General features: G+C 40.4%; 1 protein-coding gene across 1 annotated transcript; it reads right to left on the bottom strand.

Moving 5' to 3' along the window:
• Positions 1–4,015: 4,015 nt before the first annotated feature.
• LOC148931852 (uncharacterized) lies at positions 4,016–6,846 on the bottom strand. The gene is made up of 6 exons (XM_089066101.1): positions 6,275–6,846; positions 5,995–6,135; positions 5,749–5,908; positions 5,192–5,351; positions 4,977–5,117; positions 4,016–4,477 (listed from the first exon to the last, which is right to left on the bottom strand). Exons 1-6 carry the CDS (start codon positions 6,639–6,641, stop codon positions 4,280–4,282), a joined length of 1,167 nt encoding a protein of 388 aa, XP_088922227.1. The 5' UTR covers positions 6,642–6,846; the 3' UTR covers positions 4,016–4,279.
• Positions 6,847–13,491: the final 6,645 nt, after the last annotated feature.

Genomic DNA, 13,491 nt, shown 5'->3' on the forward strand with positions numbered 1-13,491 from the left:
GCATACAACATGGATTAAATTATTGTGGTTGCAAATCAAACAAACAGAATATATGTTTAGTGTTGAAATGTCAAGTTAATTAACACGTCAAACCAAAACGTATAGTACTATTTATTTTTGGTAGTGGTAAAAACAAGAATCAGCCTATAATTAATTGGTGTATTTGTTTAGCTATGAGCCCTAATTTTAACAATTTCACAAAGCATACAACATGGATTAAATTATTGTGGTTGCAAGTTAAACAAACAGAATGTAATGAAGAACATAATGTATTTTTTAGCCTATAATTAATTGATGTATTTTTCAGCCTAATTTGAAGAATTTCAGTAAGCATAAACATAGATTAAAAAGCATTTTAGTCATACATTAACCACAACAATTTAATCCTATGTTCAGACAGGACAACAGAATGTATGACTAAACACACCAATAAATTAATTAAGCACTTAATTACCTCAGGATGATTGTACTTAATCGCAAAGCTCAAGATGGTCTCACCATCGGCATCCTGCTGATGAAGAAGATTCGGAAACTTTTCCACCAGAAACGTCAATGCCGCTAACTGCCGATGCTTCACACTCAACAACAACACACTCCGGCGACCCTCCAACAGCTCCATTACGGGAGACGGGTCATGCTCTAGCAAAAGCCGGATGACGTCTACATGGCCGTTGGCGGTTGCGACATGAACCGGGTTCATGCCGCGGTCGTCGACCCTCCAACACATCTCCGGTGCTAGAAGAAAAAGCGCTCGGGCAATCCCGACGTGCCCTTTCGCTGCCACAATGTGAAGCGGCGACGACCTCTTGTCGTCGAGTTCTTGAGCTAGCTGTCGCCCCACCTCCAACAGTAGCTCCACGATCCGCTCTTGTCCCTCCGCTATTGCAATGTCAAGTTAATTAACACATCAAACCAAAACGTATAGTACTATTTAATTTTGGCAGTGATAAAAACAAGAATCAGCCTATAATTAATTGGTGTATTTTCTAAGTTATGAGCCCTAATTTTAACAATTTCATAAAGCATACAAGTCGTCTTTGCCGGGTTTGTGTGATGGCGTGTCGTCTTGCCACAAGTCGTCTGGGGGGCTGAGGCCTGGTGCGCCATCGTAGCTATCAAACCCACCACTACCGTGGTCATTCCTGGCAGTGATGGGCCTGAATGCACCGTGACTAGACAAATATTCAATGATCTGATATTTTGATGCAATAATTTAAGTAAATAATAGAGTTAATGTTACGATATACAAACATACGATAGTGCAAAATCAAATGCTAGTAACCAACTTAATTTTAATGTCTAATTAATAGTCGGAAACTACAAGTATAGGCCAATTTAGTTCTTTAGTCTTACTATCAAACTTTGTGAGTTTCTAGACTCAAGTATTCTGCCAAAATTAAAATCTATATGGCATGTCCAATAATAACTTTAATCTTTAAATAATGTGTAAAATCTACCTCTTCCTCTCAATTTCACCGGTACTCACAAATCATTCTGAGTCACAATGACTTGAAATTCGCGCTACTAACAAATCGAGCTTAGAAAATGATTTCAACATTTGCCCCCTAAACGATGTAAGATGGACAATATCTATCGTTCATCATCGCGACACCGTGCGAATTTCAAGTCACCGTGCGAATTTCAAGTCATGCTAACACAAAACCTTTTTGGCTCTTTTTTTTGCGTCGACGATGTCTACCACTAGAACTACATCACTCTCGTTTTTTCTCTCTTCGTAATCTTCCGCGTCTTTGTCCGAGCGCCAACTCAATCATTTGTTTTGGGGGGTCATCTGGTATGCAACATGGGTGTCGATGACATCCATTGGAGTGAGTTTTGGAGTTTCCGTAATCATGATCAATCTTGTGGAGACATGAACAGTTGGCCAAATTATTGTCATTGTAGTCTATGTGTTCGTCGACATCCTTGTAACCGTACACGTCTACACTAATATACAGGAGTTGCACTCTGTGTGGAAGAAACGGATACAGTTGTATCAAGATATTGCCATCGTTGATCGAATCTTTCGTTGGTATTATCAGCTTAGACGTAATATTGGAAGGAAAGCCACTAAACTAGAAAACAAAGCCTTCAATATGTTGAGACAGTGGCAGGTTTAGGTTAGGTCGAATGGGGTCGATCTACCGCACCGCCGGCCTAGGAGGGCCGGAAAATGCCATTGATTTCGATCTATATAACTTCCTCGACCCCATGCACGGTACGTTGAAGAGGATAAAAGAGTAGGAGAGTATACATTGTCAATTATATCCGCAGTGCACAATTTATTACTTAGTGTAGATGTTGAGGACGGGGATAGCGAAGGAAGTGGCGAAAAGGACGACATTATGTTTCCAACCAATATCTATCTGTTTTCATAGGATTATGTTTTTTAATATGACTATGATCTGTTTTCTTAGGATTATGTTTTTTAATATGACTATGTTTTCTAATGTGAGTGTGACTTCTGTTTTCTTAAGATTGTGTTTTCTAACGTGACTATGTTTTCTAATGTGAATTCTGTTTTCTTAGGATGATGTTTTCTAATGGGGCTATGTTTTCTAATGTGACTTCACTACAACAATTAGTCCTTTAGAGATGTGAAAATTTGTTGCTAAATAATGTAACGACACTTCAAAAAAGCGTCCCTATTGATAGCATGCCAAACAAAAATAAGGGCGCAACATAGAAGCGTCGGTGAATTATTTTTAAAACGCTTTTTTAAAAAGTGTAAGTAAATAATTTAGAGACACTATTAAAAAGCGTTCCTAATTGACATTTAAAGACATTATTAAAAAAGCGTCCTCGAATGCAACAAACCATTACATCTAATGATATTCAATACATATTACGGCAAAAAATATTCAACAAGCCATTCAAAAAAATATAGCTGATAATGGAAGCTAAAATATAATATAAAAATATTAAACGAAACATTCACAAATCATGTATATATGTATGATCCTATTGAGGATTCACTCTTACAATTCTTGTCCTTGTTTCACTATGTCATCCAACTATTAAAAGTCATTTTAATAGAATAGCTTCTAGTGGTTTCCATTGAAGAACAATCCAAATCTCTCCTGTTGGAATTCATTTCTGGAGCAAGGTTGAATTTCTCAAATTAGTTTACTTCTATAACCTCCCACAATAATGTACAACTATAAATTCAATAACAGAATCATCAAAAGAAAATCAAGAATTAAAAAAATCATAAGACATTCAAATGTATTCAGGAACTCATTGAAAAAAATAGAATAGGCAACTAAGAACAATGGACTACAATTAACAAGGACATCCTCTACTTCAAAAAAGCCATCTTCTCAAGCATTAACACGAAAAGGTTAAAACAATGGTTATCGGCTCCCAACAACAAGAAGTTCTTTTCTTTGTTGTACTACTAAACTCATTGATATAGAGTTGAAAGATGCATAACAACATAATAATAACATTGTGTATCAACACTGGTAACAAACTAAATACCGAATAAATATATGCAACAATTCTTCTTTAACAATGAGTGAAGCAACATAACAGCTTACCTGATCATCCATTGGGGCGAAGCTAAGATGATTAAAAGAGGAGGTTGGAGCACCGCCGAAGAAGTCAGCATAACCCTCAGAGACAGGCTAAGAGTAGTTATCCATGTATTGCACCACTTGCCCATCCTCTTTCAAAAAATTTAATTTGAGACATAAGTACACATCGTATCGAATTGAGTAGAAAATCCTTGTGTTCATCTCTTTTGTATTTGTGATTATTTTTGTGTTTTTTATCGAACCGAGTACTTAGTTCTTGTGTAGTTGTGTTCATCTCTTTTGTGTGTGTGTTATGCCCATCAATTGGTATCAAGAGCCTCGAGTTTAAGAGAAAGAAATCACGATGAGGATTGATGGAAAATTGTTGCGGAAAAGTTGGACACATCTGATTTTAGATCAGAAGATGTCAATCGGTGATTTCATTAATCTTTGTATTAAAAAGAAATGCTTCACTTAGGTGTTATGGAGAGAATAGTATGTTACATATATGAACTTAGATTTATATCATATACCAAATAGTACATTATACACTATACATTACACATTTACACAATCATATTCCTAAAGTCATCCTCTCCCTAACTTCTTACATATCATATTCATGAAATCCCTAACTTCCTACATATCATATTTACACCAAACTACATATAAATCCCACCAACACCTTATAAGTCGATTTATCATGTTCGGACATCTAGAAGAACAGATCGAGATACCTTGTACACAGCCACAAATAATGTGTATCATGGTTGCACAAATGAGAAATCTTGAAGGATCTGTTGCAACACAACCCCACAAGAAAACAATCCCACACCAAAAATGGCAGGATATGATTTAGACAATGTTGTTTGCTCAGTCTCCTCACCTTGTTTCTTCTGCTTCATCGCCCAAGCCATTGCCGGAGGCAGAACTCCATACAACACCGTCATGCAATACCCACCCTGTTCAATCTCATGCTCAGCACTACTCACTCAAAAAAAATCTGAAACCCAACTTTTTTTATGGAGAATTGCATACTTAGCTCCTTTATTATATTTGATAAGTAGAGTAGTCCATGAAACTTATATAGTGATTTCGGTTCTCTCCTTACATCGTTGTGAGTTGTTTGTTTATTTCATTTGCCAACAAAAATGATATACATTTTACAAGTTATCTAATTTTTCTATAGTTTCTTTGAATTTCTCCATATCGTTACTTGGCATCTGGAAATAATTTGGCATAGCTTTGTGAATACAATACGATTGTTTAAACAACATCGTATTGTATTCATAAAGCGACATTTTATTTTTTGCCGAAAGATAGTCGCATATAGCGGCCAGTTTCGTTTTGGGTAATTTCAAATATATCATGGAAAAATTGGGGAAGTAGTAAACATCGTGTATTTTCAGAAAAAATTATAAGTTCGTATATTTATATGCATTTAACCCTTTATAGACTTACAGCGAAATCTGTGGCTGCAGAAAACGCATCCGGGAGTGCATTTGACACGAGAAGTGAAGGCGCAACTACCATTGCTGTCGCAGTGATGCTTGTCTTGTTCTTCTTCCACCAGCCATTGATGGAGTACAACGATCTCGGTTTCTACACATAATCACTCAGTTAGTGAATTAGTTACCTCGAATTGGAAAGGCCTAGACTACAAAGATGGAGGCTACCTCTACAACTACAAGTTGTTTAGGAGGAAAATTCGATGCTAGATTGTTTAACTGCTCCTTGAAGAACTCTGAGAAGCTCAGAAGGGTGCTGATTTGGGAAGTTCCGACAGCTAGAAGTGCGAATGCCTCGACCATATATGGGACACCTTCCCATCTAACACTGTAATAGAAATTGAAACAGAGAGTGAAAAAGAGAACAATTTTAAAAATAACTATGATAAGTCTATAAACCTGCTGTAAATTTTGAGGATTTAAGGAGTTCCTTTGCTATATGTATCAAATTGTTTGAAACAAACTTTCTGAAACTGTCGAGTTTTGATAGATTGTGAGAAAATGTGTATATCTCACAAACCACTAGGAAAGTTTGAGTGAATCTTTTTGCATTGAATTCTAGACTGACTGAGGTATTCATAAATGTTAAGGTCAGTCTCTAAGGCCCTCTGGATGGATTTGGTAAATTAAGTTTAAGTCGGTGCATTGCAGTAGATTGTTTCGGAAATAAGATAATTTTAATAGAAGTGGTGAAAAAGCGGAGGAAGATGAAACGATTAGCTAACCTTAGAAGCAATTCAACGGGATCAGACACGTTGTTTGCCCCGTTGGAGAGACCTAGCGCGATAGCATCCCAAACGAGCAATGTCAGCAATGGCACCACACTGCCTAGAACGACTGAAGCACGGATACGTGCAAGATCCCCTTCGAGATAAGCACATAGAACTGTAAATAAACAAGAACAGAGTCTACTCAGAAATCATCATCTTATAATGTGCCAAAAAGATATCCAAACCCTGATCATCACCCACCCGGAGTTATATCATGGTAAACTAAAGCAAACACCATGACTGGAAGAGTGGCCGGAACTTTCCCCCAATCTCCGCCCCCGGCCTCAAATCCAGACCACCCTCCAAACAGAAGAGCAAAAGCCTCTATTGCCACAAGAAGGCCTATTTTTCCCAATTGCAAATATCAACAACAACAAAAACAAAATCAAACATGATTAGCCTTAACACCGAGAGGTGGTCTACCGTTAGTGGGGACCACACTCAACTAGGATCAAACAATAGTACTAGTTTCGAAAGAAACCTATCATGGATGCAGTGAGCCACTGGTTAACTTGATCTGTGGCTCGAGTGCCACCCACGCAAACAAGAATGGTGAACGAGAAAGTGAAGAGGAATCCACAAAACGACACTGGGAAATCGGTTAGGTGGTGAAGGATCTCGCCCGATTTTGAACAATTAGCTACCACATAAGTGTAGCCTAAGAACATATACAGCAAAGAGGCTAGAGCTCCACCCCATTCTCCTAGAGTCTCTTGAGCCATGGTTCGGATAGACATCGCCTCGAGTTCATCACTCTCTACTTTCCCCTTCTTGTTCCTCTGCAAAGCGACATTGATCTCGACTAGCAAGAGGGCTTCTATCAACAGAAATGCCCAACACAAAGTCATTGTTATTGAACTTGGAACTATCCCCTACAAAAATTAGATCAGAAGCAAGCAACCAAGATTTAGCTAGTTAAGAGAACTATATTTAATACTCCATCTCTAACAAAGTCTATTAATTTCATTCTCAAGAAAAACATTTTGGTCATAACCCAATGAATTGTTTGTTTCAACTTTTCTTGTTCTTTTAACACATCTTGAAGCAAAACTCATCTTTTTTTCTTCATGCATTGTTCTTAGATTATTATATCATTCAACGTGAATAAAAAGACATCGTCAATGCCTACGCGATAGAAGACTGAAACACATTTCACATTAGTAATGGGCTATCCACAATAGCGGCTAGCCGAACCATTGTAACCAGCCAGCCGAGAATCGGGGAGAAAATCGGCGTGGGCTAGCCGATTCGGGTGCGCTGGCCGCCATTGTGGCGTGCCGATCGACCAGCGATCGGCCAGCGCATATTTTCGATTTTTTATTATTTTTTTATTTTTTGAAAACCTATATATACGCGATTTTAGTTTCATTTCCATTTGCACCACTTGTTTTAACGAGTTTTCTCTCTTTCTAAATTTCTGTACAAGAGCAACATCGAGCGATGGACAACAACAACGAGTCCAGTCCGGCGACGAGCGGCTCTCATACTCCCACGGTACCCGTGGGATCTGGATGGGGCCAGATGGGCGGGCAGATAGGGCCAGGGTTTAACGTCCCTTGGCAACAGTTGATGGGGATGATGGCTGGAGCACCGGGGGGCATGCAGGGAGGGAACCAGGGAGAATGGAATGCCCGGCGGGGTGCAGGCGAGCGGCGGGCAGTCAGGGCCGGGGTGGGGAGGTATGCCTCAGATGCAGCAGCAGATGATGCAGCAGATGATGGGGATGATGTGGCAGGGAGGGATGCAGTCCGGTATGCATCCCGGGATGCAGGGGCCACCGGGGGGGGACACGGTCTATCGTCCCTCTCTTGATTTTTTGACGGCTTCGTCTCACACATCGACCCCAATGGAGACGCAGTTCACTGGCGATGACCTTTTGTCATTGCATGAGATGGGGATCGATCTCAGGGATCCGGACACTCCCGTTCCAGCGGGTCGGGCCGCGCCGAAGAAGAAGAAGGGCAAGGGGAAGGGCAAGGTGATCACGACACTCCCATGCGGAGGAAGTGGACGGAGGATGAGTACGCCGGTGTGGCCAAGGCGTGGTTGTCGGTCTGCGACGATCCGCTGGTTGCGAACAACCAGCGGGTCGTCAACATGTGGGCGAAGATTAGAGCAGCCTACAGGAGGAACTGCCCGCATGGGAAGGACTACAGCGGGGAGGAGTGCCGGAAGGGGTGGGAACGGATCAGGGCCGCGGTCAGCCGGTTTTCGAGGTTGTACGCCAACGCCCTCCGCCAGCTGACTAGTGAGCAGAATGAGGAGGACGCCCGGAGGATAGCGGAGAGTCAGTTCCCCTTGTCGGGGAAGTATAAGGAGTTCCTCTTCTGGGAATGCTATGTGTTGCTGAAGGACTCCGAGAAGTTCCGGGCGGGGTGCGACGTTGGGTGGCCGAAGAAGCAGAGGTTGAACTATTCCGGCGACTACAGCGGCAGCAGCGGATCCCACGACCTCCCCCCGGATGCTGAGTAGTTTCCATCCCCTCCATCCTCTACTCGTCGTCCTCGCCCGGTTGGCCAAAAGCGGGCGCAACGGGCAGCTAGGGGAGGAGGATCCCCCCTATCGACCCAGGAGGTCATCTCGGCACCCGCCCCCCCATGCGCATACACATCATTCTCGCATGCAAAAATGGAGGAACGAATGTTCGCGGTCTTCCAAGAGTGGAAGGCCGCAACCGACCCCACGGAGAAGAGGTTCCTCTACTCGATGCTCGAGAACATGCGGGTGGATTTGGATGCCTCGAGGGCAGTGGTGGGGGGTTTAGACGCGGGCTCAGATACCCCGGGTGGCGGCGAGGATGGCGGCGGCGACGACGAGGAGTAGAGAGTGGCAGGGCTCGTGTGTGGAAGCCCTTTTTTTTAAAAAAAAAAATCATGTATTTTTTTTTATCTATGTACATTTTTTTTAATGAAATGAATGAATTTTCCCGTATATGTCTCGTAAATTTAATTCCGTAATTTAATCGTAAATTTTATTCTGTAAAATGTAGTTATTTTTGAATTATTTTTATTGCGGCTGGCCTATGCTGATGTGGCAGGTGGATTTTTAGTGCTGATGACTTGGCAGGGAGAGAGAGTGGTTGGCCTATAGCTGGCCTATTTCTATTATGGATGCTCTAAGTAAAGGTGTGTGTGAACATGCATACTCCGTACAATAATAATAATAAATTGGCACAGAGTCCATAGTATTAAAAAGGGATATTGACACCTAATATCATGGAATTTTCAAAAAGTTAGGTTTTTCCCACGAACTTTGAAATTGACAAATAATACCACGAACTTTACCATGTGTTTGTTATTTCCCACCAATGCAAAAACTAAGGCAAATAATTTTATTTTACGAATTTTTTTTCATAATTTCTTGACAACAATTTCGAGAGTTTCAAGTTTTTCAATCTTTGAAGATAGTTTTTCTTGAAGCACATCGTCCAAAATTGTTCTTCAATCTATTAATATAGCCGGAATTTTTTTCATTGGTGGAAAATAACCAGGGACGGATGTAATGTATTACCAGGTGGGGCAAATGCCCCTCCTCCAATATTGATATATAGTACTCCCTCCGTCCCAAGGAAGATGACCCCTTTCTTGGGCGGCACGGGATTTTATACAACTTTATTTTGTGTGTTAAGTGGAGAGAGTAAAGTAAGAGAGAGAGATAAAGTAGAGATAAAGGGGTTTCCATTTTTGGTAATGGGTCATCTTGGTTGGGACAAACTAAAAAGGAAAGTGGGTCGTCTTCAATGGGACGGAGGGAGTACTATTTTATTTAATAATTTCTCAAATTCTAAAATTTCTTTATATTTGCCCCCTTCCATTTATATTCCTGGATCCGTCCCTGGAAATAACAAATTCAAGGTAAAATTTGTGATATTATTTGCCAATTTCAAAATTCGTGGAAAAAACACAAGTTCGTGATATTAGCAAGTGATATTATTTGCTATTAGTAGTACTATTTTATTCCATGGTTAGAACACGTGACTACTTTATGGCCACTACAGTCTAAAAGGTTGCAAAACAGATATCGGAAATCTTATCCACCAACTTAATTTCAAAAATATTCAAGTCAATTATGAACGGAAAATATTTTAATGTACTCCACTTAATTTGGTGCAACCACTACTATTGAGAACTTTTAATTTTCACTGTCTATGATGTCTATCTCAAGTTTTTCCATCCGTAACAGAAAGACTGACATATTTGACTTAGATTAGGTTTCTTTTCTTTTTTTTCATTTCTCTAGGTCCCCCTCATTTAGAGGTTTTTCATTAAAGTTGAGTAGGATTAGAAAAGAGTAATTGATATAGTGTCTATGGACTATTATGGATAATGTGACCAAAATTTTCAAAAATTTAAAAGTACAAAGTAGATTAATTTTTTAGACGGATCAAACTGATAAAATAAGATGATTTTAATTGGAAACGAAAGGAGTATTAAGATTATAAGTATTTATGCATACTGTAAATCATTTTTTATGGTTTTTGAAACGGTAAAACACATTTCTAGCTATGATCTTTGACGACGTTAAATTATTTTTTTATGGTTTCACACTATGATCTTGATCATATGAATACTTTTCTAACACAAAAATGTCAAAATTCTTGTAACATGTGTATGGATCAGCTTTTCATTTTTCTTTATAAATTTTACTTCTTATGTCCCATAATAAAAGTCACACTTAATTTTTACAATAAATGTTAAGTAGGTCTCACATTCCACTAACTCAATTCACTCATATTTTATTATAAAATTAATACTCCCTCCGTCTCACTTTAGAAGTCCAGGTTGAGTTCGGCACAGGTTTTAAGAAATATAAAGGAAAGTTGGTGAAAAAAGATAGTGGAATGTGGGTCCTACTTTTATATATTAGTTTTATAATAAAATGTGAGTGAGAAAAGGTGAGTGGAATGTGGGGCCTATTACCAATAATAAAATATTACAAACGAGACTCCTAAAATGGGACACCCAAAAGTAGTAAATCGGAATTTCTAAAGTGGGACGGAGGAAGTATAAAAAAGTGGTCTCATATTATACTAACTTTTCTAACTTTATTGAGTTAACATTGCCATGACTGTCTTAACATGTCTCAATTACTCTGTCTAAATTAACCAAGCATATGTAGCTAGATCCGCTTATCTTAGTCCATCCGCAACGCTATCTCTTATCCGTCTCTTAACCGTCTCATCTCTTCACTATTCATGGGCCCCACTGTACTTTTCAGCTCATCTCTTAGCTAAGAGACAGCACCTGCAACCCTCCATCTCTTAACCATCTCTTAACTATTCATTCAATTTCATTTTTTATTTTTAATTCCAACAAATTCAATTAATAAAAAACACACTTCATTATAAATAAAATAAAATTACAATTTAAAATACATAAAAAAATAAAAAAGACATAATAAAAAAGCTAGAAATTACAAATTGCACACTTAAACTCAAATAAAAAAAAATGGAGGCAAAGAAGCAGAAGAAGGAGTTCTCTAGTGACGATCATCTAATGGTTGCCAAATTTTGCCCAAATGTGCTCCATTAGATCCTCCTGGAGTTGGGCGTGGGCGGTAGAATCACGTGTCCTTGCCCGAATAGACAACCGCTCTTGCAAAGACGGATGCACTCCCGTTCGAGGCGGACTACTTGCGGTTGAGCTTCCAGGGGTTTCAGGGTTGAACCAATTTCCCGCCTCAGGTCCTTCGTCGGCGACAATCATGTTGTGCAAGATTATGCACGTATACATAATGTCGACCATATTCTCCATAAACCAATGTCGAGCCGGGGCTTTGATAATGTTCCATCGAGCTTGGAGAACCCCGAACGCTCTCTCCACATCCTTGCGAGCAGACTCTTGCTTCTGCGCAAAAAGAGACTGCTTTTCGTCCGTAGGCCTGTTGAACGTCTTCACGAAGGTTGGCCACTTCGGATAGATGTCGTCGGCAAGATAGTACCCCATTTTATACTAGCGATTGTTAGCGACGAAGTTGATGGCCGGCACTTTACCATTCAGAACTTCAGCGAAGAGGTCGAAGTTGTTGAGCACGTTGATGTCGTTGTTCGAGCCGGGGACCCCGAAATACGCATGCCAAATCCATAGCCGGTAGTCGGCGACGGCCTCGAGTATAACGGTGGGGTGGGTGCCTTTGTGGCCGCTCATGTATGACCCCTTCAACGCCACAGGGCAATTCTTCCATTGCCAATGCATGCAATCGACACTCCCGAGCATCCCGGGGAATCCGTGCACTTGTTCGTGAAGACGGGGCAGAAACTGACAATCTGCGGTGGTTTGCTTCTTCAGAAATTCGGCGGTGAAGGCTGCCCGGACGCCTTTGCAGAAGTTCAACAAACAAAGTCGCCCAGTGGATTCTCCGACGTGCAGGTATTCGTCGAACGCATCCGCCGTTTGTCCAGTAGCAAGCTGACGGATCGCCGCAGTACATTTCTGGAGCGTCGTGTGGCTAGGACAGCCAACAGCGTCGAACCCTTCTCTGAAGAACTCTTCCCGTGCCGCCAATGTATTCGCGATATGCAAAAATAGCGGGCGTCACATACGGAAACGGCGAAAGAAGTAGATATCTCCCCACACCGGGTTCGGACTGAAGTAATCACGTTCCAACCTTGCGGCGGCTTCCTCCCGGTTACGGTGGATGTATGTCCGGCGTCGCCTAGGAGGCGCGGCGGCTTCCTCCTCCCTACGTCGATCTGCTTCTAGCGATTCTTCCATTCTTCGACGCATTTGCTCAAATGGATCCATAATTGATTAAATTTGGGAGAAGAAAAAAATAAAGGAATGATTTTATAGAAATGATTGGAGAGGAAAGAAAGAGAGATGAGAGAATAGATGTGTGTTTGTGTGTAAAATGGAGAATGAAGAAGAGTATATATAGAATATATATAAAAAAAAAATTAAAAATATGACCATTCAGGTAATATTACCGTTTTTTATTTTAATTTTTTATTTTTTATTTTTTTGAAAAATCTGATTTTAAAAAAAAATTGAATTATGACGTCATAAATCCGACGCCCACTCGCGGGTCGGCGAGTGGGCGTCACGCCAGCAGCCCGCGCGCGCCACGTGGCGCCGGGCGCGTGTCTCGCGAGCTCGAGGCTTGCCTCGCCGGGACGCGTCGGGCGTCGAGACATCTCGTCTCGTCGAGACGAGACGGGAGCCGCAACGCTGTCTCGATGCCGTCTCGTCTCGTCGAGACGAGACCGAGTCCGCAACGAGGAAGCGTTGCGGATGCTCTTATTTTCTAAGTCAACATTGCCAGGTTGTCTGAATACATGTGCCTGTCTGAACATGTCTCAATCACTCTGTGTGTGTGTGTGAATATATACATCATGAGTTAGCAACTTTCAAGGCTTGTTATGTAAAAAAAAAAGAGGCGAAAATAGATTTGGCTGAATGAAACAATGACTGAAATGATAAAATATTAATTTGATATGAAAGGAGCATAAGATTACACTTGCTGAAGACTGCTATGATCTTTGAAGATGATAAATCATTTTTTATGGTTTCACACGGTTTGACCACGTGAATAAATTTCTAAAACCAAAATGTTGTGCCAAAATTCATGTAACAACCATAATATTATTCAATCTAATTTTGATTTTTCAACTATCAGGTTACAGGTTAAAATTTGAGTCAACTTTATTGACTAATAACAAAGAAACATATACCATATTCTTATGAATTAGTGGTATGAAAT

Source organism: Salvia hispanica, chromosome 2 (assembly GCF_029641045.1).
Source record: "Salvia hispanica isolate PSC_SH4W2 chromosome 2, Shi_PSC_v1, whole genome shotgun sequence".
Classification (NCBI taxonomy): domain Eukaryota; kingdom Viridiplantae; phylum Streptophyta; class Magnoliopsida; order Lamiales; family Lamiaceae; genus Salvia; species Salvia hispanica.

Coding starts and splice junctions, on each gene's coding strand:
- LOC148931852 (XM_089066101.1), bottom strand. CDS start 6,641: ATGACTTTGTGTTGGGCATTTCTGTTGATAGAAGCCCTCTTGCTAGTC. Junction 6,136..6,274: donor GCTCACTGCATCCATGATAG/GTTTCTTTCGAA, acceptor TGGGAAAAATAG/GCCTTCTTGTGGCAATAGAG. Junction 5,352..5,748: donor CCCGTTGAATTGCTTCTAAG/GTTAGCTAATCG, acceptor TTTCTATTACAG/TGTTAGATGGGAAGGTGTCC.